At 38.6% G+C, this 27,072-nt stretch overlaps 1 protein-coding gene across 3 annotated transcripts in view; it reads left to right on the top strand.

The window, feature by feature from the left end:
- Nucleotides 1-444: 444 nt before the first annotated feature.
- Nucleotides 445-27,072, top strand: part of NADK2 (NAD kinase 2, mitochondrial) — a 49,089-nt gene continuing 22,461 nt past the window's right edge. The window contains exons 1-6 of one of the 3 annotated variants that reach the window (XM_019438078.2): nt 445-958; nt 12,030-12,118; nt 12,991-13,079; nt 13,921-14,002; nt 20,646-20,729; nt 22,114-22,250. In XM_019438078.2, coding sequence (XP_019293623.1) covers nt 659-958; nt 12,030-12,118; nt 12,991-13,079; nt 13,921-14,002; nt 20,646-20,729; nt 22,114-22,250 — 781 coding nt within the window. In that variant the 5' untranslated portion in view covers nt 445-658. Of the gene's footprint in view, nt 959-9,453; nt 9,898-12,029; nt 12,119-12,990; nt 13,080-13,920; nt 14,003-20,645; nt 20,730-22,113; nt 22,251-27,072 lie in introns of those variants that run through there. The other 2 variants (XM_019438079.2, XM_019438080.2) reach the window with 2 other exon arrangements.

The raw sequence follows: 27,072 nt of genomic DNA, 5'->3' as shown, positions 1-27,072 counted from the left end.
AAGGAATAAAGAATGCAGTCTTATGTGCCATGATTAAAGAGTGGTTTTATGTGGTCTTTTCAAGAGCAATAAAGAAGCCCAGGCAAGGAGGTGCTTACAGGCACCTGCTCTCCCGCCAGGCGCTCGAAACCCCACCCGCAGTCCCCCGCGCCGCTTCAGACCGGTTCCAGCTGGATTCCTAAGGCAGCTCTATCGCCAAATAGAATCCCAGCCCTTCTTCTGGCCACAGCCAACCCCCGCAGCTCCTCAGGCTCCGAAACCGCAGCGGGCTCTGATTGGTTCACAGAGTTGGGGGCGGGCGTGTGGGTTTGGTGCCCACCCAGGGAAGGGGGTGGAGCTGGAGGTCGGTCCCCGGGTGTCGAAGCGGCCACTGCGCAGGCGTGGATGGAAACGGATACACAAACAAACAAAACCCACCACCCTGAGGCCTCTAGCTCTTCCCCGCCCACCTTTCCCTGGCTCGGGCTCTCCCTCCTCCCAGTCGCCGGGTTTTCCCCGCCCCCGTCAACGTCTGGGCACGTCCCCCTCGCGGCGCGGGCCACGCACTGTAGTGCTCTTAACCTCTGCCCGCCCGGCGCGGAGTTAGAGGCCGGGTCTGCGCGGGCCGCGCGCACTGTTGGTGGCGGGAGCCCGGGCCTGCAGCCCCGCCGGGCAGAGGATGACTTGCTACCGAGGCTTCCTGCTGGGCAGCTGTCGGCGTGTGGCAGGCGGCCGGGCGGCGGTGCTGAGGGGGCCGGGCGCGGGAGGCCCCGCCGCGCGGCCGCGGCTCTGCGGTGACGGCGGCGGCCGGCGACACCTGGGGCAGGGGCAGCTGCGCGAGCTGGCGGGCTGTGGCAGCCGCCCCGAAGGCGGCTTCCGCCCCTCGCGGGTGGTGGTGGTCGCCAAAACCACCCGGTATGAGTTCGAGCAGCAGCGGTACCGTTACGCGGAGCTTTCGGAGGAGGATCTGAAGCAGCTGGTGGGTCCCTGCGGCCCCCGCGGTTGTGTGTGTGCTCGACCCCGGCTTTGTGGTGTGGCGGAGACCTCTCGGGATGACCCTTCTATCCCGGCGACCTAAATGCCCAGCCTTCCCCGCTCGCTGCCCTCCATCCTTCTGGCTTCGCTCGTAGACCCCCGCCCTCTGTGTATGCTGAGGGGGGGGGGGTGTCATTGAAACTGCAGAGACCCCCCCCCCAAGACCGGGACGAAGACTTGGGGGGGCAGGGGCTCCCAGTGGGAAGGGCTTGGGGATTCATTTGCGCCCTCACTAGCCCCACTCCCTATTCTCCCTTTGGGGATTAGCAACAACAGCCCCGAGAAAGGTGGGCCAGTGGCTGAGGTCTGGACGCCCTGGAAACCGCTCCCCAAGCCTCCCCAAGAAAAAGCCCCCCCCCCCCCCCCCCCCCCGGGCGCCGCTGCGGGAAGTGGGAGAGAGGACGAAGGTACCGCGGACACACCCCCTTTTACTCTGCAGGACTGCTAGGCCTGGGATACTCCAGAAAGCCGGTCTGGGCGAGCCTTTTCCGTGATGGAACGTGGTCGTCAGACAAGGTTCTAGCAGCTTGTTTTAAAAGCACACGTGTTTTGAGTTCAGAGGTTAGCAGGGGAGAAAATTTGACTTTGTGTTATTAAGTAGAAAGGGCAGGACAGAAGGCAGGTGAACCTGGCAATTATGAAATAAAGAGCCTACGTCTATAACATAGTATCTCCACAAGAGACTGTATTTGGTACAGATAATAGTAACATGTTTGCAGAAGTATATAAATCCATCCAAGAAAAAGCCCTGAATATCTTCTCTCTTCACTCTCCTTTTGAAACTTCTGAACCCATGCTCCCTATCCACCAACTCTAGGAAAAGGGGAGTGAAGATGCTACCATGAACAATATGGAAATCTCTAATTGTTGATACTGTGGCCCCAAAGGCTCTGGAGTTATACATGCTTATAACCATAATCTTGTAGAATTCTGTGTAAGAGTGGACAGCTTGTTTTAAACTTCTGGTATGGTTTGTAATCTTCAGATTTTTTCGTAATATTTTGCAGAGGTATCAAAATGAAATTGTAAATCCTCACTGCTTAAATATGGAGTCTGTTTTCAGCATTAAACTTCTTGATTCTTCAATGAGTTAATTGAGCAGGGTCCCTATTTTCCTTTAATGGAGGTGCTAGGTGCAGGTGTGTTTCCTCTCATTTAGTGTTTGAAGATGTAGCGATTTATAGAAGACAATTGTATCATTTTAAAAAGTAAATCAGTTAATTTGAGTAGGAAGTTGGAGTAGTTATGTTTTGTCAGGGAGTGAAATTGGGGATGAGGCAGGGAATAATGTCAGAGGCAAGCACATTGTTTCTGTTCTGGGAAAGAGGTGTGTCCCTTGGATTGTACTCCCAGTTTTGCAAGATCTACTTTTTAGAAATTGTCAAACATATGTATAAAAATGTTTTCTATACAATTTTATCAAAGCCCCTCGCAGCAGTTTAAAGTAGCACACTCCATTGGCATGTTTGGAGTGTGGGATTGGGATTTAGGAGCTTGGGGTTCTAGGCCCAGTTTGTGTGGTTAACTTCCTATCAGTCTTTTTAACTTCTCTGGGCCTCATGCATGAAAATGATACCTTTTTGTAGTACTGTCAGGTTTTAAAAGTGCTTTCACCTAGTTCAGTATATGAAACAGTAGGCTGGACTAGATAGCCTCTACAGGCTCTTTTTCGTGCTGGCATTTTGAAACTCTGGATGATTTTTCAAGGCCTCAAGAAGATGAGTGTCCTCTAAATTAGATTAATTCTGGGACCTCTGAATTAGATTGCCACTAATCAAAACATTTTAAATGTAGGCAGATCAATAAGTCTTTAGAAATTGAACTACATAGTGTACCCACTATGGGTATCTAAAGAGAAATCTCTAATAGGTAAATATTTGTCTATTGCTAGGTAATGCTGTTTGGGAGAAGAAAACTTAGCGTTAAAACTTCTGTACTATAGAACACATGGTTTTGTAATCTCAAGGCAGTGAAATAGTCGTTGTTGTCATTTCAGTTACATTATATTGGATTAGTTCCTTACTGATTTGAGTTTACCATTTACATTAAAGCCAGTATTCAGAATGGAGTAGCAGTAGATGGAGTTGAGGCCAAAGAATATGGGGCTGTGTAAAGTTTTTCTAAAATGGGACTCTGTAGTAGGACTGATAAGCTGGCTAATATTGTTTGCTGTTTTGCTGGGGTAAAAGATACTAAGATATATGAATAATGTGAATTGAGTACAAAAGAAAGTGGCCATGTGCTTACTTTAGTCTCTGGCACCTTACCTCTGGTGTCTATAGTGTCATGGTAACCTGAAGTTTTATACCAGAGGGTTCTCTTTTGTTGTGGAGGTGGTGGTTTTGTTGCAGAATAGGTCTCTGTTAGGTTGTTAAAATGCAAATAGAAGATGAAGGATGGAGTGCCAGTATAATCTTATACCCCAAAGCCTCATGGGTTACTTAAGTAGAGGAAATACTTCTTAGTTGATAAAGCATGTATAAAATAGGGTTAAATCTTTGAAGCTTGGTCTTTCACTTACTCTTATTGGTGGCATTGCTTTATTTTTAATTCGTGCAGTGATGTTTCCTGTGAATTTCTGGTGTAGGATTTTTACCTCTGCTGGCTCATTACCTTGCAAGGGATAATTAAACTATCATTCCAATTTACTTACATCATAAGAGATGTAGCTGTTGGCAGATGTGGGACTTTTATTTATAGGGTCTGTGACACTCAACAAATTAGATCTTTAGATGAATCAAAGATGATTGGAAAGGGTTTTGACATTGTTATCATGCCTTATTGGCCAAAGAGAAGGTTTTATTGAAAACTATTTTAATATATACTAAATGAGACATGAACAATTTCCACCCTTCTCTCCCTCCACGCAACTCCTTTTAATGGTTGCCTTATTTATGTATTTATTTATTTATTTAAAGTTTGGGTGCATGTATGGGTGTGTGTGTGTGCATGCATAAGCAGAGGAGGGGCAGAGAGAGAAGCAAAGAGAACATCTCAAGCAGGCTCTGCTCTCCAGGAATTGTGAGATCATGACTTGAGCTGGAACCAAGAGTCACTTAACCAACCTAGCCACCCCTGCAGGCACTCCTAGTTGTTGTTTTTTAATCTTTATAATGGGATGGAATAATTTCATTTAGCAGTCCCTTTATTACTGGATTGAATTATTCATAGTTATTACCTTCCTAACATATTTGGGAGATCCTAGCACCTTGGATTTTGTTTCCCTTAACAGTGTTTCCTGCAGTGATGGTGTAGCTTAGGTTGTGGTTCTTGGGCAGGTAATACTTTTGCCACATGGTGTGCAATGAATGTAGTGTATATGAATATTTATCAAATTAAAGAACATGATCTGGAGTACCTCCAGGGCTTTCTAACAGAGTCTCACTCCTCTCAAATCTTTCAGATACAGGCACCAGAGTGGTCTATCTATAGTGAACATCTGGCCAGTTTACTCCTCTGCTTAGAACTACTCAAAAGCTCCCCATAACCGGTAGAGTCACCTAGGAAGTTTGTTAAAATGCAGATGCCTGAACCTTTGCACCCCAAGATTCTGATTCAGTTTGTGGAGACTCAAGACTCTGCCTTTATCAACCACACACCCTTAAGGTTGATGGCTCTGTCCAGGGGACTTCATTTTTAATAAGCTCTCCAGGTTTGCAGGTGGTCCCCAGATCACACTTTGAGAAACACTGCTCTATGGGAAGCTTCATGATCCTTACTTAGTATGCCAAACAAGGCCCTTCATGAACTGGCTCCTGTATGTCTGTTGAGCTTTATTTCTAATCAGTTTTTGTCTCGAACTTCATTTTCCACTAATTTCAAACTGTTTTAATTTTCACTAGGTGCTGTGCTGATTTAATTTTATGTATTTATGGATTAGTGCATTAAAATGTTCAAAATGTAAAAGATACAGAAGGCTATACAATGAAAAGTCTCTTATTCTTGTTACTGGGCACTGTGTTTTTGTCCCTGGAAGTAGCCAGTGTTATCAGTTCCTTGTGTTTCCTTCCAGAAATAATCCATACATACAAATCAACACAATGAAATATTATTTTTCTTTGTCCCACCCCTTTTTACTTAGTGATAACATACTATTTAAGCTATTCTGCACCTTGTTCTTTCTTTAAAATAGTATGTGTGGGAGTCCATTGTGTGCATGTCTTAATTTATTAAAATACATTCTGTAATGGGGGTGCCTGGGGGGCTCATTCTGTTAGGCTTCTGATTTTGGCTCAGGTCATGATCTCAGATTTGTGAGTTTGAGCCCCACATTGGTCTCGCTGCTGTCAGTGCAGAGCCCACTTTGGATCTTCTGTCCACCTGTCCCCTTCCCCCCCCCCCCCCCCCCCGTCTCTACCCCTCCCCCGCTTGCATGCATGCACACTCTCTCTCCCTACCCCCCCCAAAATAAACATTAAAATACATTCTATAGTGAATAACGTGTGTGTTAATTTATGTATGTGTGAACCAGGCTCTAAGATAAATACCTAAAAGTGGAATTGCTGAGTCAAAAGGCATGTACGTTTGAAATTTTAATGGGTATTGCTAAATTTCTTCCCTTCAAGGCTGTACCAATGTATACCTTCCCCAGCAATGGATGAAAGTTGCTGTTACTCCACAAGAAGTTTATCACATTTTGGAGTTTTACCAAGCTGGGAGGTGAAAAATGGTATTTCAGGGTGGTTTGATTTGTATCTGTTAGTGTCTTTTCCTCTGCAGCCTATTTTAGTGCGAATATTTCTCTTTCCTCTAACCAAGTTCCTTTGAGGTCAAGCTCCAGATGTTACTGTCATAGGAAGCCTTCCTTTGTAACCTTGCAGTGCCCCTCTTGGGCCCCAAAGTTGTGTTAGGTACTCTTCACTGTATCTTCCCAATACTTACACATTTGAGCTTTCCACCTCTGAGTATGATCTGATTATTTTCTTCTCTAGACTTCAGGGCAAAGACTGCATCTTATTCATCATCCTCTCCACCTTCCCATCCCCACCAAAAAAGGTAGTAAAACGTTTGTCTTTCTAAAAGTTATTTTTAGTTCTTTTCTCTTGGAGGCTTCCAGTCCAGAGCCGTATTTCCAGCTATCATTCTTCTGAAAGACGTTAGCTGCTGAAATCTTAAGATAGAGGTTACCAACATGAGTTTCCTGGAAGAGGCTTCATGTGTTAAAGAAACATGAGCCTAAACAAAACAGGATTTTTATTTGACCATGGGATTTTGGAAGGGGGACAGAAAAATGTGTCAAATTTTGTGTGATACAACTTGGAAAATAGAGACTTACAGTACACTCCTTCCCATAAATATTTGTCGTTAAATGGGAGACCCAGAAAGATGTAAAAGGGTTGAATGTTACAGTAGCTGAAATTCCACCACTAACGTAATCATTGACCAGTGTGCTTTAGAGCCCTGATTTTCAGGCTTTTCTTATCAGGATTACTTAGGGGAGGTTTTCAAAACTACAAATATGTGGCCAGCCATGAGACTGTAAACAACATAATTTCTTACTGTGATCCCTTTTCCTGTGTTTTTAATTATATGAATTAAGTTTTGAGTAAAAAAGTGTTTATCAATGCACATTAGTATCTTCTTAGCTAGTAAGGTGTAAGTTAACTTTATTTTTCGCTATCACTGATCTTTGTAATACGTAATAGGTGTATTTCAAAATATCACCAAACGTGCCGGTTATTTCATGCCTTAGGAAAGTTCATTATATATGATGTGGATTGTGCAGGAGATTAGACCAACCTCCATAAGACATTTGCATTCAAGGAGAGGTTAGTCAATTGGATTTCTTCTTCCTAACTGCAAGTTGGTAGAATTAGGACATAGGAACAGAATAGTTCTTGGCCTGTGTAACTTAATCATTAAAATGAGGCTTAGTGCCCTAATGAGCATTTACAGTTCCCAAGGAGGAGTGAAATCTATAGCTAATGTAGGGTTGTTAGGAGTCTCTAGTGGACAAGTCTTGGATTGAGAGCAGGGACGCCTTGGGTGGCTCAGTCTTGGATCTGAAGAGGCGTCTGGGTGGCTCAGTCGGTTAGGCGTCCGACTTCAGTTCAGGTCGTGATCTCACAGTCTGTGAGTTTGAGCCCCACATCGGGCTCTGGGCTGACAGCTTGGAGCCTGCAGCCTGCTTCGGATTCTGTGTCTCCCTCTCTCTCTGCACCTCCCTTGCTTGTGCTCTCTCTCTTTCTCTGCCTCTCAAAAATAAATATTAAAAAAAAAAAAAAAAAAAAAAAGCAGGAGATCTGAGTTTGGATACTGGCACCAATCTATTAGCTTTGTAAACTGGATCAAGTAACCTAACCTCTTTCTATTTATCAGCCTCTTTGACTTTGAAATAGGTATAGTGTCTGTTTTTCCTTGTTTACATAATTTTTAGGAAGAGCAAATTGATTGGAAATTTACATAATTTAAAGCAGCATAATTAGGATTTTTAGCCACAATAATGATCATTATGTAAATGTCACCATTACTTATTAAATTTTGTACTTAAAATGGTACTGATTTGGTCACTTCAAAATAGGTTCCTTTATAAAATAGACAGCTAAAGTAACTGAAGACTTATTGAATTTAACTTTTGCTCATGTTTTTTTTTTAAGCCCATTTCTCGGAGGAAGTGGTACTTTTGAATTGTTTACTTCTAAGAAGTATTTTTGTGGGGCGCCTGGATGACTCAGTTGGTTGAGTGTCCAACTCTTTATTTTGGCTCAGGTCATGATTCCAGGGCTGTGGGATCGAGTCCCGGGTTGGGTTCTGTGCTGAGTGTGGAACCTGCTTAAGATTCTCGCTCTCTACCTCTGCCCCTGTCCCCTGTTGTACTCTGTCTCTCTCTCTCAAAAAAAGTATTTTTGTAGTGGAGAAAATAATTATAAAAATTATGGTCTTTAAAAATAAGATCTAAAAATATGTTTAAAAATAAAACTTGCTTACAGTGTCACTATTGCCAACATTCATGAAGTTTGTTGGTTAATTTGTTTAAAGTGTCACCCGTTCATTGAGCACTTGCTAGGTTCTGGGGAACCACAGGTGAATAAAAGGGTTCCCAAATGTACGGAGAAAATATTTTAAATTGTGTTATAACTGTAAGTGGTCCATGGGAATACAGAGAAGGGAGGGAGTAATTTGGGAAGGGTAAGAATGAAAGAGAAAAAGATGACCTTTGCATTTTTTCAACTTTTAAGTAGACTTGCTAGTGATCTTTTTAAAGTTTAGACTTTCAGTTATGAAATGTTTTTACCACATAGAGAACTTTCAAAATAGACCCCTGTATATCCAGCTACTAAGACTTAACAGATACTAATATTTTGCCACATTTGCTTGAGATACTTACAAAAAAAATTTTTTTTAAATATTTGTTTATTTTTGAGAGAGAGAAACAGAGTGTGAGCAGGCGAGGGGCAGAGAGAAGGGGAGACACAGAATCCAGAGCAGGCTCCAGGCTCTGAGCTGTCAGCAAAGAGCCCGACACAGGGCTCGAACCCTCAAGCCGTGAGAATATGACCTGAGCCGAAGTCGGACCTTTAACCAACTGAGCCACCCAGGTGCCCCAATGCCAGAGATATTTTTAAAGGGAATGTTATAACTTATAACTAAAGCCTTATTCCAACTTTTTCCCTCCCTCTGTCCCTAGAGGTAACCACTAGCCTGAAGTTGTTAAATATATATATATATATATATATATATATATATATATATATATATACACACACACACACACACACACACATATATCTTTTTCATGCATATGTTATACATTTATTAATGTGACCATGCCCATAAAAAGTGTATTGTGTGTCTTAAAGTTACATCAATAATATATTCTTTAAATTGTATACCTGTTCTTTAGAAATTTACTTTTCTTATTCACTATTGGTTTTGAAACTTCTCTATTTTGATATATGTTAATTCATTTTAAGTGCTGTCAAGTATTACATTGTTTGGATAATGAGGTTGTTTCTAGTTTTTTCTATTAAAAAATGCAATTAGAAGTACAAATAATATTTCCATAAGCACTGAACATCTCCCTGATACCCCATGTTCTCATTAGCACTTGGTGGACTTTATCATTTTTGCCAATATGATGAGAGTGAAATGAGATCCTTTAAGTTTAGGGTATTTTAATTAAATATTAAAGAATAAGGAAGAATTTATATGTCAAGGGTAGAGAACAGTACTAATGAGACAGTGGAGAAGTTAATCTTTGCCAGCCAAAAGAACTGAGATATTTCTGACTGTAATCTACAGTTGGAAAAATTTTACATATGACTCACTAAGTACATATACTCGTATTTGAAATAAAAGGTAATGTGAAACAACTGAGCAGTTGCATGTAGTAGAGTTTATTCTTAATACCAGTGCTGCTTGTGATCAATAAATTGATGTGACAGCCATTTTAAGGGCAGTTTGAAAATCATTGTTCAAGAGTAAGTATATAGAAGGGGAACAGGTAGGCTGGACCTTACCAGGGTATTAAATGTCATGGACAGGAGTTTGCTTTATGTCCTAGTCATTTTCAGTGTTTTTTAGCAATAGAATACAACTGTCCTGTTCTCTTTCCCCACAAGAGGAGTGGAGGGTCAGTTTTTCTGAGACGTTAGCATTCTGGGCCTAGTATGAAAGCAGGCTTCTGGTAGTGGTGGTTAGGTTGGAGGACTGGGAAATAAAGACTTTTAAAGGAAGCAGTTAGAAATTCTGGAGGCAGGCTATTGCGTGACACCAGATAAGAGCTGATGTTGCCCAGAACTCAAGCAGTGGCAGCATGACTGTGGACAGATTGGACAGACAGTTTATAGGTACGATTGTTGTTCTTCACCACTGACTGACTGTGGAGATTGTGAGGGAAGAATTAAAGGTGACGCCTGCATTTATTCTGTTGCTTATATAAATGTAAGTATTATTAACTGGTATACGGGACTGAGAAGAGCAAATTTGAAGGAGGAATATGTAATCAGATTTAGATGGTTGTGGGGAAAGGTACCTGATCTACCAATGGGGGAGTATAAATGCTCACGTTGAAAATTTGAGCCGAAAGCTTAAAGGAAAGATGTGAGCTAACAGTGTATATTTCATAGTTGCCAGTGTATACTTGGGCCATCAAGTCCTGCAGCAGGGAGGTAACTCCAAGAACACGAAGTGGGAGCAGGTAAGAAAGTCAGGGATGGAACCTTGAGCAATCCCAACGTATGAGGGAATGGGTAAACAGGATAAAAAGAGGAAGGCAGAAGTAAGAAGAGAATTATGGGGAAAGTAAAGGTGAGTGCCTGGGAGAAAGGCTAAGTGAAACTGAAATGATCTAAGATAAATGCCAAATATAGCTGGAGAAATATTTAGGGTTCACTGTACCAGGCCTGATCATGCTAAGTGGAATAGTTTACTTTCTAGCTGTTGACTAGGTGTTTCTCATCAGTGTAAGGCAGTTTTGAGTTAACAGTGTACCATTTAGTTAAGTGGGTACTCTTTTTAAGAGTGCTTCAATTCTGCCTGTGAGTTTACATACCAAACAAACAGGTCATTGTCTCAAAAAGCTTGTGTATTTCTTATGCGTTAAATTTGAAGACTATTTCCTTCCCTTACTGAGCTTTCCTGTGACTTATCACAGAGAGTACAAAGTAGTAACATTCAGCTGACTGTAAAATAAGTTAAAAATTTGTTTTGTAATAAACTCAGTTTAGGTCAAGTAAAAATATCTATGGTACTTTAATAAAAGCAGTTGGATCATTTAGGAAATGACCTATCACATCTAACTTTAATGTGGACAAATTTTTGTTGGTTTAGAATCCATTTTTCCGTTCATGCTTTGTTGTATTTTAACTTTCAGGCTACTTGGGCAGAAGTGATGTTCGCTTTTGGAAATTTTGTAGGAGAAACTCTTTTTGCTTGTTTATTATATTTTTAATGCTTATTATTTAATGTTTATTTTTGAGAGAGAGTGTGAGTGGGGCAGGGGCAGAGAGAGGGGGAGACACAGAATCTGAAGCAGGCTCCAGGCCGCGAGCTGTTGGCACAGACCCTGACGTGGGACTTGAACCCACTAACCACGAGATCATGACCTGAGCTGACATCGGATGCTTAACTGACTGAGACACTCAGATGCCCCACAATATGCTTTTTAATTCTGGCATTCACTCTACTGGACAAATTTCCTACTTGATTAAATGGATGTTCATTGAAGATATTTCTAAACTTCTCTCTCAACATTTTATTTACTTTTATTTTATTTAGAAGACATATACTTTAAAAGGAGAATATTAATGGTACGGTAGTAACATTATAAAATGTCACTCCAATGGACTAGGAAAGATAATTCTTGAATGATATATGTCTTTATATCTAAATGTTATCCAATTTCAGTGAGCTAACCAGTCCTTTGTTTGGATTGTGTGGGGGAAATTCCAAATAGAGTTCATAAATCTGAACAGAAGAGAGCTGCAAATCCAAGTGGAGTAAAGGTCATCTAACTGCCTTCTAAAATATTAGAAGATTAGTTTATCTTTGGTCTTCGAGTAGCCGTATGCAATGTGTTAAAAATCCATTTAAAAAATTAGTTGTAAAGTAAGCAAAAAAAATTTTTTTAATGCTTATTTATTTTTGAGACAGAGAGAGAGAGCACGAGTGGGTTGGGGCAGAGAGAGAGGGAGACACAGAATCCTAAGCAGGCTCCAGGCTCCGAGCTGTCAACACAGAGCCCAATACGGGGCTTGAACTCACAAACTGTGAGATGGTGACCTGTGTTGAAGTCGGACGCTCAACCGACTGAACCACTCAGGTGCCCCAAATAGGCAAATTTTGAGATCTTGTTAACTACGTGATTCAGGAAACTTAATGCTGTATTTGGTATTGAAACCAAATTATAATTTTCTGAAGCCAGGCTTTCTAGTTCAGTTTAAACTTGTAGTCCTACAAATATACCTTTAAAAAAAAAAATCTTTCTGTTTTTACATAGGGTTTTTTAAAGAGAGATGTTCTACTGTGTACTATATGACATGTAATAAGACAGAATTTGTTTTATTTTGATATAGCTTGCATTGAAAGGCTCTAGCTACAGTGGACTGCTTGAACGGCATCATATTCACACCAAAAATGTAGAGCATATTCTAGATAGTTTACGGTGAGTCATTGGGATTGGATCTTGGATGGGCTTTTGTATTCAGGACTTTTAATTTTTATTTTTACTAGAAGATGATCCTGCGATTTTTAGTAAAGATTTCCGTTATAAAATAATTTTCAGAAAATTATATCGTGGTTAATGGAGTTGACATTGTAGTGTTTCTAAGGAAATTTTTGTACTCTGAAAATTTCACAGATTTTCAGTTAATATTTGGTCTGAGAAGTGCCTTTTCCACAGAGACAATTCTGTATACATTATGCTTGAACTGTATATGTAATGTTTTTTTAAACAATACTAGATTATATGGGTGTTCATTAAAATATTATTTGAATGTCTGAATATCATAGAAACTTCAGTTAATTCAATTAATGCAGTCAGTGAATAAGTTTATATAAGAGAATCAGTGTGAGAACATGCAAAGTAGAAAGTATTTTAGTTACGGTTTCAGCGTCTGACAACTGAATGAATATTTTGGATTTAAAGTAATGACTATTTTGTTTTATAATTAAAAGTCTCTCAAGATGTGACTCTTCTAGGACATTTTTGTATTAATGAATTTTAGCATCAGGAATAGAGAAAATGAATTGAAATTCTCATTTATCAATATTGCTATTTGTCAGGGACTGTAACAACATGTTTTTAAAGCATGTAAAAGATTTGGGATCATGTTAACTTTCAGTTTACTCTTGTGCATCTTGACTTACCATAGTTAATTGGCTGTTGTAATTAAAATGAAGCTAAGCTTGCAAAGCTAAACATAAATTTGTTTATAAAACAAGTTTATTTTACATCATTGTAATAATTTGCCTCTCAGAAAACATCCTTTAAATTATTAGTGGAAATTTTATGTAACGTTTACTTTCTTATCTTAGGAATGAGGGAATTGAGGTTCGCCTAGTAAAGAGGAGAGAATATGATGAAGAAATTGTTCGATGGGCAGACGCTGTCATAGCTGCAGGAGGTAATAGTTTTACAGAGGGAAAGATTGGAATACAGAAATGCTCTTTAATATACATTTCCAGATACCCTGTAGTCTAGCTGTATTGAAGGCTTCAGAATCCTACCACAAGATGCATTTTTAGATTTTTAGGATAAGATTTAAAAAGATCTGCTATATGTAACATTTTGCTTTTTTAGTGAATGAATGATGTTATTGTGAGGTTCCATGTATATTAAAGGTATATTTAACTTCAAATATGATTCAAAGAATGAGTTGTAACTGTATTTTGGTTTAGTTATACTAGTCTTAAAAAAAAGTTGAAATTATTTAAGAGTTTAACAGGATTAAATTTCATCCCACTCTGACTCTCATATACTTATACCTATTTTTTCCTGAGCTTTATTATTAAGTTAGTGAACATTCTTTCTAAAGCTTTAAATTGATAGCATTTGTTAGAAAAATCTACACCGGACACTTTGTTAGATATATTCTCATTAAAATATTTTATGAGTTTGGATTGATGTTATGACAGAAAGAAAAAGAATTGGCTAATAGAAGTGATAGGATTAGAGCAGTAGTTCCCAACTGGAGGCTACTACTGGGCATCTAGCATGTAGAGGCCATGGATACTGCTGAACATCCTGTTATGCACAGGACAGCCCCCCACAACAAAGAATTATCTGGCCTAAAATGTCAGTCTTGCCACTGTTGAGAAATCCTGGGTTAGGGCTGGTGGGTAGAAAGGCAATGGAGAGGCCTCTGGTGGTCAACAGGATGGGGTGGGAGTGAGATTGTTAAAATAAAAGTACTTGTGTTCAGAATGATGTTAAAAACTAGTTTTGTAACAAATCTGGTTATGTAGGTGATGGCACGATGCTTCTGGCGGCAAGTAAAGTCTTGGACAGACTTAAACCAGTTATTGGAGTAAACACTGATCCAGAACGGTAAGGAAAAACACATTCTCTTTATTTGCTGTGTGTGTGTGTGTGTGTGTGTGTGTGTGTGTGTGTGTGTGTGTGTGTATGTGTGTGTGTGTGTGTGTGTGTTGTACATACAGTTATACTTTGCTCTGCTTAGTATCTATTTCTGATAAATCTTAAATTTTGGAAGGTCTTTATTTCCTCTACCGTAGTCACATTGCTGTGCTCTGTTGCTGCAGAGAGTTTACTGTGGTGCATGATGTTTAAGTGAAAGCATCATTGTTCCTGGTTATCATGAATATTAGAACCATGTTCCAAAAACATTTTAGAGATGAAATTCAGGCACGTAGAATTCATTTCTACTTTTAGTACAATTTTTATTCTTTAGTACAAGTTGTTTCCAAGGATCTAGCTCTTGCTTATAGCTCAGGCATGAGAAATATATATGCATTTAGCTGCCATTGGTGGTAGAAAATTTATGATATGGGATGGACAGGTCCTCACATTTGACTTCCCAGGTAGTCTGGGAGTAGGATCTGTGGCAGGATAGACCTGAGCCCTTGACCTAGGTGAGTATTGGTGTCCTTCAGTATTGCTGAAGAGGGATGAGTTAATGTCCCATCTTCTACCTTTCTTATGTCTCTCATCTCCATTCCTGGTTATATCTCCACTGATTTTCTGGGTGACTTCATCAATTTAATGAAGAGACCAAACCCTGTCATCACTTCTTTTTTTCTTTCCTCAGCTTCACTGACATTTAGCATCATTCTCTTCCAGCCACCCACAGCATGACCATACCTGGACTTGATGATCATCTAGAATTGCCCCATCTCGCAAATCTTAATTCCACTCTGACCACAGTCTCCTATCTTTAATAGCAGTCTTATTCCCTCAATTCTGCTAAGTCTGCCCTTTGGTTTTCAGTGCATTGAACCCCTCTATTTTCTTCAATTAATTTTCCCTCACTTCATTCACTTGCTTGACAAATTTCGTAGACATTTTGTACCATTGTCTTTCTGCTCAATCCTACCTCTGTCGATCATCCTTTTTATTCCTCCCATCAGCACTGCTGAGGCCATCTGGGTAAAAAAATAGAAACTTAAGCTTCGTGGCCTAGTTTGCACCCCAACTTACTTCCAATTTGTAGTTTCTAGCACTTAGAACTGGACCCAAAATTTTCTGTGTGGCTCAGGTCCTCTCTCTTCCCCATTCTGTGTGGTAGCTTCTTCAAGGCTATTAAACTTGTATATATTCCCTGCTTTCCCTACCCTTCCTCCTTCAGCATTAGCCTTCTCCTTTACCTGATAGAGGAAATGGAAGTCATTGGATAAGAACTTCTTTACCTTTTCCCTGGCTTAAAATAAAAACCTTGTTCTGTTCCCTTTCTTTCCTTGTCTCCCTTTGCACATGGTTCCTCTTAGGCTAAAACCTTGCTCAAGACTGTCATCTTTTAAGAAAATTTAATAAATTCTTTACCCTGTGCCTTTCTCTTGATTATTATTCTTTTTCTTCCTCTTTACCCCCAAGCTTGGTATCTGCACTTACTTACTTTAGTTGTTTTTAAACCTTTGCTGGCTTTTCTGGATTTGCTCCCACCAGTTCCTTGACATTCTTTTTGTCTTACTAGTGATGTCCTGGTTATTGAACTTACTGGACATTTTAGTCCTTGTCTCACTTGATTTCTGGGAAATTTTTGGTGCTGACTTCTCCTTTAACGCATCTGTACTTCTTTGGCACTTATGACCGCCATTCCCCCCCTGCCCCTTCTTCCTATCCTGATGGCTACTACTTTGTGTCTTTTGAAGGATGTTATATTTTAGTCACTGCTTAAATAGTGGTGTTTTTATATATTACCCTCTGGGCCATCTTTCTCTCACTCCTTTTTTTTTTTTTTAATTTTTGATAGAGACAGAGTACAAGTTGGGGAGGGGCAGAGAGAGAAGGAGACACAGAATCCGAAGCAGGCTCCAGGCTCTGAGCTGTCATCACAGAGCCCGACCTGGGGCTCAAACTCACTGTGAGACCATGAACTGAATTTGGACACTCAACTGACTGAGCCACCCAGGCGCCCCTCTCTTTCACTCTTTATAATGTCTCCAGAATAGCTGATTAATATCTCTGGTTGAACTTAGATCGTGGACTCCAAAATATTTATATCTAACATTGATCTTGTTTCCACTCTTACCCGTATTTATATTCTCTTCCCACTGCAGCCAGAGTGACTTCTCTGCTCCAAATCTTATGGTGGCTCCCTTATCTAACTCAGAGTACAATCTAATTCTTTATTCTGGCTAGGGTGACCAACTCATCCTGGTTTGCCAAGGACTTTTCTAGTTTTAGCACCAAAAGTTCTATGTCCTGGGAAAATTGTCAGTCCCAGGCAAACTGGAACAGTTGGTCTCCTTCGCTGTGATATGTAAGACTCTACGTTTTCTGGTTCCTGATTATTCTTTGTCCTTTTCTCCTGTTATTTTTCTCTTATTTGAGCCATTCTACCCTCTACTTGAATGTATCCATTGGCATTAAAAATGTAACATGTCTGAGCGCCTGGCTGGCTCAGTCCGTAGAGCATGTGGCTTTTTTTTTTTTTTTTTAATGTTTATTTTTGAGAGAGAGAGAGAGAGAGACAGAAAGAAAGAGAGGGAAGGAGGAAGGGAAAGAGAGGGAGACAGAGAATCCTGAGCAGGCTCCGCACCATCAGTGTGGAGTCTGACATGGGGCTCGAACTCATGAACGGTGTGATCATGACCTGAGCTGAAATCAAGAGTCGGGTACTTAACCAACTGACCCACCCAGGTGCCCCATGTGAGTCTTAATCTCAGAGTCGTGAGTTTAAGCCTCACATTGGGCATGGAGCCTACTTGAAAAAAAAAAAAAAAAAAAAAAGTAACATGCCTGCAAATGAACCTATCTCCTTTGCCCTCCCCTACCATACTTGATGAATGGAGTCATAACCTGTGCTAAAGCTGTGACCACCTGTCCCTCATCCACCCCCCCCCCCACCCCCACCCCATCCCCACCTTACCACACTGGTCTGTGGATCTAATTCTGAGTTCTTGGGATCTTACCTTTGAGCCCATCTCTTGCCATCGTCACTGGTAATGAACACCGTGTAGGCGTTTATAGTTTGTTGTTTAAATTACCACAGTAGTTCCCAGTCTTGCTCTTTCCAACCCATCCATTACACTTTGTCTTCATGTTACTCCAAAGTACAAATAGTGTATCCACTCCTAAATTAGAATCTTTTAGGCTTTCCCATGACTTTTAGGATACATTGCAAATTCCTTAGTATAATAGTATGATCTTTCACCATCTGTTGCCTGTTTGCTTTTTAGTTTAATCTATCCTCATTTACTGTATGCTCTTCAGTAAAAAACAAAACAACAACAAAAACAACACCTCTAGGAACAGCCTAGGATTCTTCCTAAGGCTGTTTCTTTTTTTTTTGAATCGCATCTTTTCTCCCAGTTTTGTTGAGATATAATTGACATGCAGACTGCATAAATTTAAGGTGTAACACATAATGACTTATACATAATGTGAAATGATTGCTACAGTAAATTTACTTATCTCATATAGACATGAAAAAAAGGGCTTTTTTTTGTGATGAGAACTCTTAGGATCTACTCTTTTAATAACTTTCAGATATACTATACAGCAGTGTTAACTATAGTCATCCTGTTGTCCATCACATCCCCAGTATTTACGGTCTTATAAGTGGAAGTTTGTACCTTTGACCATCCTCACCAGTTCCTCTACTGCCCACTCTGACGGCCGTTCTTAAGTGCAAATGTTCGATCTGAGCGTCTGCTGACACCATGGGTGGAGGCTTTTCCTCTGGTGAGGAGCTTTGTTGATATTTAAGACAGTAGGATTTGAAAGAATAAGTGAAAGAGTGCTCCAAAAGGCCCATATTCTTTTCATGTCTATATATGCACTTTTGTCCAGAATGCCCTTATACCACATACTGAGTTGTGTAGTTGTATAATTGTTCATTCATGACTCTGGTGCATCTTGTGGGCTCTGACTATAATTCCCTGTAGAGATTGCTTATCCTTTCATATCGTTTTCTGCTTGGTTGTTTGTCTCCTCCATTAGACTATACATTTCTTGAGCATAGGACTTTGTATTTTAATTTTTCTATTGCTTTTATAGTATTATACGTAGTCCATAGACAGTAAACCTTTGAACTGAATGATTAATTAAATGCTTTTAGGGAATAGGGCTAGGACCCCAACCTGAGTAAAAATTTCTTGAGCATAAGTTATTGAGATCGTTGGTTCAGTAAATATTTTTTTGACTGCTTTCAGTGTTGATGCATGTATATTTTAGAAATTCTTATGGCATATTTTTATATCGTTAAGAGATTCTTTAGTGGTCACATTTCATACAGTTTGTTGAGACATATTTTCCTTTAAAAACCTGGCTTAATAGTCATAAGCTTGTGGAGATTTTGAAACTGGTAAACAGACACTAATGCTTCTCTAATTTCTACCTAGAATAATAGGCTTTAGAAGTCCTTTGGGTTCTCTTCTTGTCTACAGGCCAGAAATGTATTAAGCCTCCTAGCTTGTTCGGTAATTCAGGTTGCCTGACTTCTTTTTCTTAAGCACTGTGGTGACTCACAAGCCTTAATCCTAGAAGTTAATATTCAACTTAAATTTCCTTTCCTCTATTAGTTATCAAATGCTGCATAACAAATCAAACCAGAACTTAAAGGCTTAAGTAGTAAAAATCATTTATTATCTCTCCTGGTTTCTGTGTATCTGGAATTCAGGAGTGGCTTGGATGGGTGGTTTGGCTTGAGATCTCTCCTCATAAGGTTATAGTTACATGTCAGGTGGGGCTGCAGGCACTTGGGAGGCTTGACTTGGGCTCGGAGATACCCTTCTAAGATGGTTCACTCACATGGTCACTCACATGTAAATTAAATATATAACCGGTTTGTCTCATTTGTATTCTGCAATTGTCTACTGAACTTTTAAATAATAATGACATTTGAATGCTTAATAATTAAAATAGGGTATACGACATGTAGTAGCTAGCCTACAAGATAGCTGCCTAGCATTTACACCTTTATGTGGTTACCTCTCCCCTTCTGTATTCAATCAGGACTGGCCTATGGAATATGGTATGACAGTGTGTAGATTCCAAGGCCAGGTCATAAATGGTATTCCAGCTTCTGTTTTGGTCTTTTGGATTGTACATTCTGGGGTAAGTCAGCCAGCATGATGTGAAGATAGTCAAGCAGCCCTATGGAAAGGCTCACGTGCAGAAGAATTGAGGTGTCTTGCTAATAGCTCACACAATTTGCCAGCCCTGTGAGTGAGCCACACTGAAAATGAATCGTTCAGGCCAAGTCAGGCCTTCAGATGCTCACAGCCCTAGCTGATATCTGACTATAACCTCATGAGAGATTGTTCTCTCTAGGATGTTTTAGACCTCCAGTTGACCCTAGCTGGTATTGTTCTATCAAATGACTGTTGATACCTTTTATATACTTAGCACTATGTAAAGTGTTGCAGGGAGTATAGAAATTAAAACACTTAGGCCTTGCCTAAGTGTCTTAATTTCAGTGTTGATCCACTCAGATTAAGAAATTGACTAGTCACGACTTTGTAAAAAGGTTTTTCTCTGCTCTTCACACTTAATGTAGTTATTATGAAGAGTTTGTTTTGCAAAGCCTACTCTCAATATTTCCTTCAAGATCAACGCATCATGTAATGATGATTGAGCTTTCTGGACACCTTTTCTCATGTTAGGTGCCATATTATCTCATCTTTCTATAACAACTATAGGCAATCTTAACACTTTGTAATTTGCAATTTTTTTAAAAAAAAATTCTCTTCTGCATCAAGCTCTTTGTTTTTAATGTTTATTTTTGAGAGAAAGAGTGAGAGTGGGAGAGGGACAAAGAGAGAGGGAGACATAGAATCTAAAGTAGTCTCTAGGCTCCGAGCTGTCAGCACAGAGTCTGACATAGGACTCGAACTCATGAACCACAAGATCATGACCTGAGCCACAGTCAGACACTCAACCAACTGAGCCACCCAGGCGCCCCATACATCAAGCTTTTAACTCCTTGAAAAGGAGTTAATTCTTCTATATTTTTTTAATAAATGAAGGATTGCATTGGATTAAGCTTTATGATTTCTCTTTATGACTTGGAATATCTTAAATGACATTTAAAAGATTTATGGTTCACTTTTGAACCATAAATAGTTTGATTCCTCAGAATAACCTTTTGAGATTGGTGGTTCTATCACCCTTTTAGAGATGAGGAAGCTGATGCTAAAATGACTTGCCTAAAGTTAATAGATAAATATTATAAAAGTAGGATGCAAATGTCACTATACCATCAGATAATTTTATAGGGAAATCAATCAGTGGCACATTTGCTGTTATTTTTTAGTTTCACTGTAATGTGGAAACTTAAGTAGTTTTGTGTATCATGGCAATAAAGCTGTATGTAAAATCACTTTGGTCTTTCTGTTTGGTCTTTCTGTCTTATTGAAAATATAGAAAACTTTGTAGCAAAAAAATGAAGTATAGAATAAAAATTTACAAAATTTTATGTCTGATTTTTATAGCTTAGTGATACCTTTTGAATTAAATTTTTTTTTCCTCTTTCTTTCCTTTACACCACTCCAAATCTCTTAAAATAAAGGTCTGAGGGTCATTTATGTCTTCCTGTTCGATATACACATTCCTTTCCAGAAGCCTTACAGAAGTTCTATCGTGGTGAGTTCAGGTAGGAATTTCTTACAGTTGTTTTACAAATAATCTTAATAAATATGTGCTATTAAAAATGCTATTGAACAGTACAAGTTAGATAATATTTGGCTTAGTCCATAGTTACAACAGTAGCCATAAAAAGTAATAAACTAGCTGAGTCACAAACATCTCTACCTTACTTTCTTCTAGTCCAGGTGGAACTGTCCAGAAACCCTGACAAGTGCCCTTGGCCTGTAACATAATTGCACGTGGAGGGGTTTTCTCCATCAGTGAGATAGAGGCCACATTTCCACTTTTTAAAACTGGTTCTGTGTTCTTAGCAGTTTGGTAGAAAGATAGTTAAAACTGTTGGCTAAAATTAAGTGTTCAAATTCTGAGATTTTATATTTTTTATCCTCATCTCCCATCCGGAATGGCTGAGGGTTGGATTTACTCCACTATGCTGAAGGTTCCTGATGTCTTTATTTTACATATTAAGTGTATCTTAAGCAGGGGGATGTTTTTTCATATTTTTTTTCACTTACTGTGTTTGGAGGCCAGGCTGTCCTGAAAAAAGAAGGATGGGGGGAGGAGCTGAGATGGGGTTGGTGATGATAGTAGAGTGAGCCAAGTTGGACTACTTTTTTATTTCCTGATTTAGACTAGATTTTTATTGTTGGAGAAAGCTTTTTCTCTGGTTTTTGTGAAATTGTATTAAGTCTTCTTGACTTGTGGAATCATTAATAATGATTCCAGTTTCTATTGATTTCAGAAGTTTGGCACCTCTACAGATGACCAGTTTATAGCTACCAAATGGGAGTATATTTTTATATGCTAATCTAGCAGAATCTGTCCCACTAACTTTTTGACACATCAGTTTTTGGTTTTGAAATTAATTTTACCTGATTTTTTTTCCTTTTATCAAAAATGTTTAAGTTTTAGGTATAATCTTAAATGTTATAATATTTGTCATTGATTTCTTTTTTATTATTAAAGAAAATCATCATTACAGAATTTTAGGGGAGGGAATTTTATCTAATCTGACCACCAGAACACAGTATTATTTTAATTTCAGAGTGCTTTCTTTTCTTCATGTTATGTTTTTGTATGAGCAAAATGCAACTATATCTAACTCAGTATCTTAGATTTAATGGATATATGATAAAGAATTTGGCTTTAATTCAGTTATGTGTGAGATTCTATATAAATACATTAGATATTTCTGTTATAATTGAGAGACCTAATCTCTAAATTTGTCTTTGAGTAGGAACCTGTGGGTTTTGGATGTTTCTGGTATAATTTGTTCATGGGATAACTAGTTTTTTAATATTTTTATTTTTTTAATTTGGTGAAATTATATCTAATTCTAAAAATACTTTATTCTATCTTAAATTAATTTGATTTTCCTTCACTCTTCTAAGGTGGTTATGGAGGCAACGAATCAGATTGTACCTTGAAGGGACTGGCATAAACCCTGTTCCCGTGGACCTTCACGAACAGCAGCTGAGTTTGAATCAACATAGCAGAGCCTTCAACATTGAAAGAGTTCATGATGAAAGTAGGTGGATTGGGAATTAGATGTGTTTGGAGCAATATTTAACTTAGAGTTCCTTTGATTTCTAATTTCTAGAAGTAATAATCTATAATTATTTGAGGATTTTAGTGCCACTGACCATACTTAAGAAAATAACAGTGAACTACTTCAGGTGTAAAATTTAATGACTAGATACTGAAATAAGAAGTAAGCATATTTCCAGAAGAAATGTTATCTAGGATTGAAAACTTGTTGATTATGGAAGGATTATAAATGTCTAAGAGAATAGTTGATATTTAAGGACAGATTCTTGGCCTTAATCTTTGAAATGTCAAAAAGGAAAAAGAAAGCAGTAGAAATAAAACGAGCTAGTATGTAGATTTCATCATAATTATACACTTGTATGGTTGTATTTAAATGTATTCACCACAGTTATGCTCATTGATTTAAAACCTTTTTGTTGAGAAATTTTGCATGTTAGCCTTAAGATTTGTGTTTCAATCTCTGTAAACTGCTAAGAGAATATTAGCATAAGGTGATATGCAGTTTTTTGTTATGAGTGTTCAGGTGAATTCTCAGTTGTGAGTTAATTTGTGGGTTATAATTTAACCATATTTTCCCACTTTTTCCAGTAACTATAAGATTTTTATGATACAAGAAGATCCCAAGAGATATACTAGATATCTACGGACTCCAGGAAAAGATATTTTTTTGTCCTGTGTTTCATTTCTTGGCTAAACTTACCAGGAAAAGCTACCTTTAAATATCTGTTTTGTCTCTGTCTTGTCGTGGTACCTGATGTTTATTTATGGTCATTGTTCTCAGAGTTTTTCATGGTGATTTAAAGCTTTTTATTTTTCAGTTTATTTATTTATTTTGAGAGAGGGAGACAGAGTGCGAGCAGGAGAGGGGCAAAGAGAAGGAGACTCCCAAGCAGGCTTCCAGCATCAGCACACAGAGCCCAGCACAGGGCTTGAACTCACAAAACCATGAGATTGTGACCTGAGCCAAAATCAAGAGTGGGATGTGTAACCAATTGAGCCCCCAAGGCACCCCCATGGTGATGTATAGGTTTATATAGGTTAGGATATTCTTAAACTGTGTGTTCATGTCATGTTTTAAAGATGCTCCCCCCACCCAATCATATGCATATGGATTCCTATTACTGTTTTTCAAAGACTGCAGTAAGATTTAAATTTTTAACTAAAAGTTTTACTTTATCCCTCACCAAAAGAAGTTATTGCTACCACTAGAGGTGTTTAAGATTTGGCTCTGAAATTCACCAACTACATTATAGGAAAGCTATAGATTGATATTCAGAGATTCATTGCTCAGATTCCTGTCTCAGATTTACTGTTTAGTTTGTAAAACTAAATATATATAGAAACAAAATCACATAGTTATTAACTAAGTAACATCCAGGATGTTCACATCTGATTAATGTTTTTCTAGAAAAAGAAGAGAAAATGTTCAAAATAAAAAAAACACAAGAGAATTTCTCAAAATGTAGGCACCATTCTTTGAATTGAAAGGACTCACAAGTAATGGTAACAGATTTCAAACCAAGGTATGTCAGAATATTAGGGATGAAACAAAGCTCCTGAAAGCTTCCAGAGAGGAAGTGGTGGTGGTGATTGTGGCTGAAGTAGGTTATTTTATATATAAAGAATCTGGAATCAGAATAGTTTCAGAATTCTCAATAGCAACACTGGAAATTACTATGCTTATTGTAATAATTATTTTTGTTAGAAGCAATTATATGATATTTAACTGTGCCTAGGCACTATTTTAGAGGGCTTTTTTGTGAGTTTTGTTATTTTTATAGCTTTATGAGAAAAAATTTAGGAAGATTTCAAATTGTATCTCATTTTTTTCTATTTAAATTCTTAGCAAGTTGGTAGGGAACATTTCTTAGGAGGCTGCCATTAGGAATTTTGAAATATTGGAGTAGATTTGAGAGTATAAATATGCTACCATGTTTTATCCTGGATTTAGCTTTCTAATAATATATTTATATTTATGTGTTTTAATTTTTTTTTAATTTAAATTCAAATTAGTTAACATCAGTATAGTCTTGGCTTCAGGAGTAGAACTCAGTGATTCATCTCTTACATAGGATACCCAGTGCTCATGTCAAAAAGTGCCCTCTTTAATGCCAATCACCCATTTAACCCGTCCCCCTACCTACCTCCCATCCAGCAACCCTCAGTTTTTTCTGTGTATTTTAGAGTCTCTTATGGTTTGCCTCCCTCTCTGTTTATATCTTATTTTTCCTTCCCATCCCATATGTTCATCTGTCGAGTTTCTCAAATGCCACATGAGTGAAATCATATACCTGTCTTTCTTTCACTGACTTATTTCGCTTAGCATAATACCCTCTAGTTCCATCCATGTTGTCTGTTGTAAATTAAAAAAAATTTTTTTTAGAGAGAGCATGAGTGGAGAAGAGGGGCAGAGGGAGAGCGAGAGAGAGAGAGTGAGAGCGAGAGAGAGAAAGAGAGAGAGACAGAATCCTAAGCAAGCTCCACACTCAGCACAGAGCTCTATGCCAGGCTTGATTTCATGACCCTGGGTTCATGACCTGAACCAAAATCAAGAGTCAGATGCTCAACTGACTGAGCCACCCGGGCTCCCCTATCTTTCTAATTTAGAACCAAAGATTACAGAGAAAAAAAAAAAATTCTAGTATTGTGTATGTTTGTTTAACTTTTCAGCTTAAGAAAAATCTATCCTTTATTGGATTGTATTTATGTACAAGTTGTTAAAGGATATGTTCAAGGGAAGGTAGGGTTGGTATATTATTATTTTTAAAAATTTTCATCGCATAAATTAGTAGCTTTATTTGCAAGTCTAGTTGTATTAATTTGGATAAGTGAATTGATTTGATAAATAATCCCAGATTCTCAGTGGCTTAACATATTGAAAGTTTATTTCTATTTCATGTCACTGTCAACTGGGTGTTGAAGAACTTCCAAACAGTGCCTCCTACCATCTTCTAAGGCCTCTGAGTTTTCTATTGGATCCTCTGTAGCTTGTGGAAAGAAGAAAGAGCATAGAGTATCTTAAGGCAGGTTTTAGGAGCCAGGCTTTATCACTACTTTTCCTCATATTTCATTGGCCATTACTAGTCTCATGGGTGTACCCACTGCAAGTAAACCTGGAAACATAGTATAGCAGCATGGTGGTGAAAGAGAATTGTACATGTAGTGGTCCCTGTTACTAGTATAACAATTCTATATTTAAAAATACAAATTATAATTAATTTTGTAATCCATTGTTTTGGATAGAAAATTGTTAGTTGTCCTTTACATGTCCTATTGAATTAAGTTATAAATGTACAGTTTCATTGGTTAGGTAATGTTTGGTAGTAGTCAATTAGCATGAAAGAAAATATAGGCAGAATTAAGATGATTAATGAGACCTGAAGCAATCTTAATTTTCTTGTTTGACAAAGGGTTCTAGGTGAAATTCAGCAAGTACACACAATAAAAGTGCAAAATGGAAAGGAAAATTTGGATAGGGAGAAATGGGAATAGAGGCAGAAAGTCAATACTATATAAAATACATGGTTACAGTTTGGTGAGAAATCAGATTTATTAGTAATATTTAGTGAGTACCTACTGTTAGTTTCGCATTTGCAGAAAACCTGTGGGGAGATGTAAAACAAATTCCATTAGGAATTACCTTACGTAGGGGTGCCTGTGTGGCTCAGTCAGTTAAGCCTCTGACTTCGGCTCAGGTCATGATCTCACAGTCTGTGAGTCTGAGGCCTGCGTCAACCTCTGTGCTGAGAGCTCAGAGCCTGGAGCCTGCCTAGGATTCTGTGTCTCCCTCTCTCTCTGCCCCTCCCCCACTTGTACTCTGTCCCATTCTCTCTCTCTCTCTCTCTCTCTCTCTCTCTCTCTCTCTCTCTCCCTCCCTCCCTCTCCCTCTCTCCCTCCCTCTCCCTCTCTCCCTCCCTCTCCCTCTCTCTCTCTCTCCCTCCCTCCCTCCCATCCTCCTTGCCTCCCTCCCTCCCTCCCTCAAAAATAAACAAACACTAAAAAGAAAAAGGAATTACCTTATGTAAAAAAAAATAATTTCAAGAATAAAATTTAGTTTTTTACATTTGTAAAACTTAAATTTTGACATGTGTGAGAATGATAGATCTAGTACCAAATTAAGACAATTTCAAAAGTTAGGTTTTATAATCTTTAATGTGAATTTGATTAAACATATCAAATTTTTTGATATACCTTTTTGTATATCAAGTTTGTCAAGTTTTTTCAGCTATATTATGAGATTGAGCTGATCACGTTAGCCCATCGTACAGTTTAATCAGATAACAAGTTTTCTTATGGTCTTTGGCATTGTATGACAACTTGTTATATTCAAAAGCATCGTTGGGTCCCCCATAGACTGTTAAATCCAAAAGAAATGAGATACGTGTAATTAGTGTCTAATAAACATATAAACAGGAATATAATAGGGTAGCAAGTCAGGAGAATATTAGATCAGTGGTTGTGTTGGTGACAGTGGTAGAGATTTTATTAGTATATGAGGTGTTTAGTGTGTATTAGATATTTATTACTGCATAACGAATCACCCCCAAATTTAGCATCTTAAAACACAAATATTTATGATTTCAGAGATTGTGAAGGTCAAGACTCCAGGAACAGGTTAGTTGTTAGTTCTGGTTTAGAGTCTTTTTGGGAGGAGGATCAAGCTGTCAGCCAGGACAGCAGTATTTGAAGACATCTGGGACTGGAAGATGTGCTTCTCAGCTCCTCACATAACTGTTAGCGGGAGGCTTTAGTTCCTCACTATGTAGGCCTCTTTATTTGACTGCTCATGAAGTCTCTCCCCA

Source organism: Panthera pardus, unplaced genomic scaffold (assembly GCF_024362965.1).
Source record: "Panthera pardus isolate Hobbes unplaced genomic scaffold, ASM2436296v1 HiC_scaffold_2, whole genome shotgun sequence".
NCBI lineage: Eukaryota > Metazoa > Chordata > Mammalia > Carnivora > Felidae > Panthera > Panthera pardus.
This window is presented reverse-complemented; position numbering and strand designations above follow the sequence as displayed.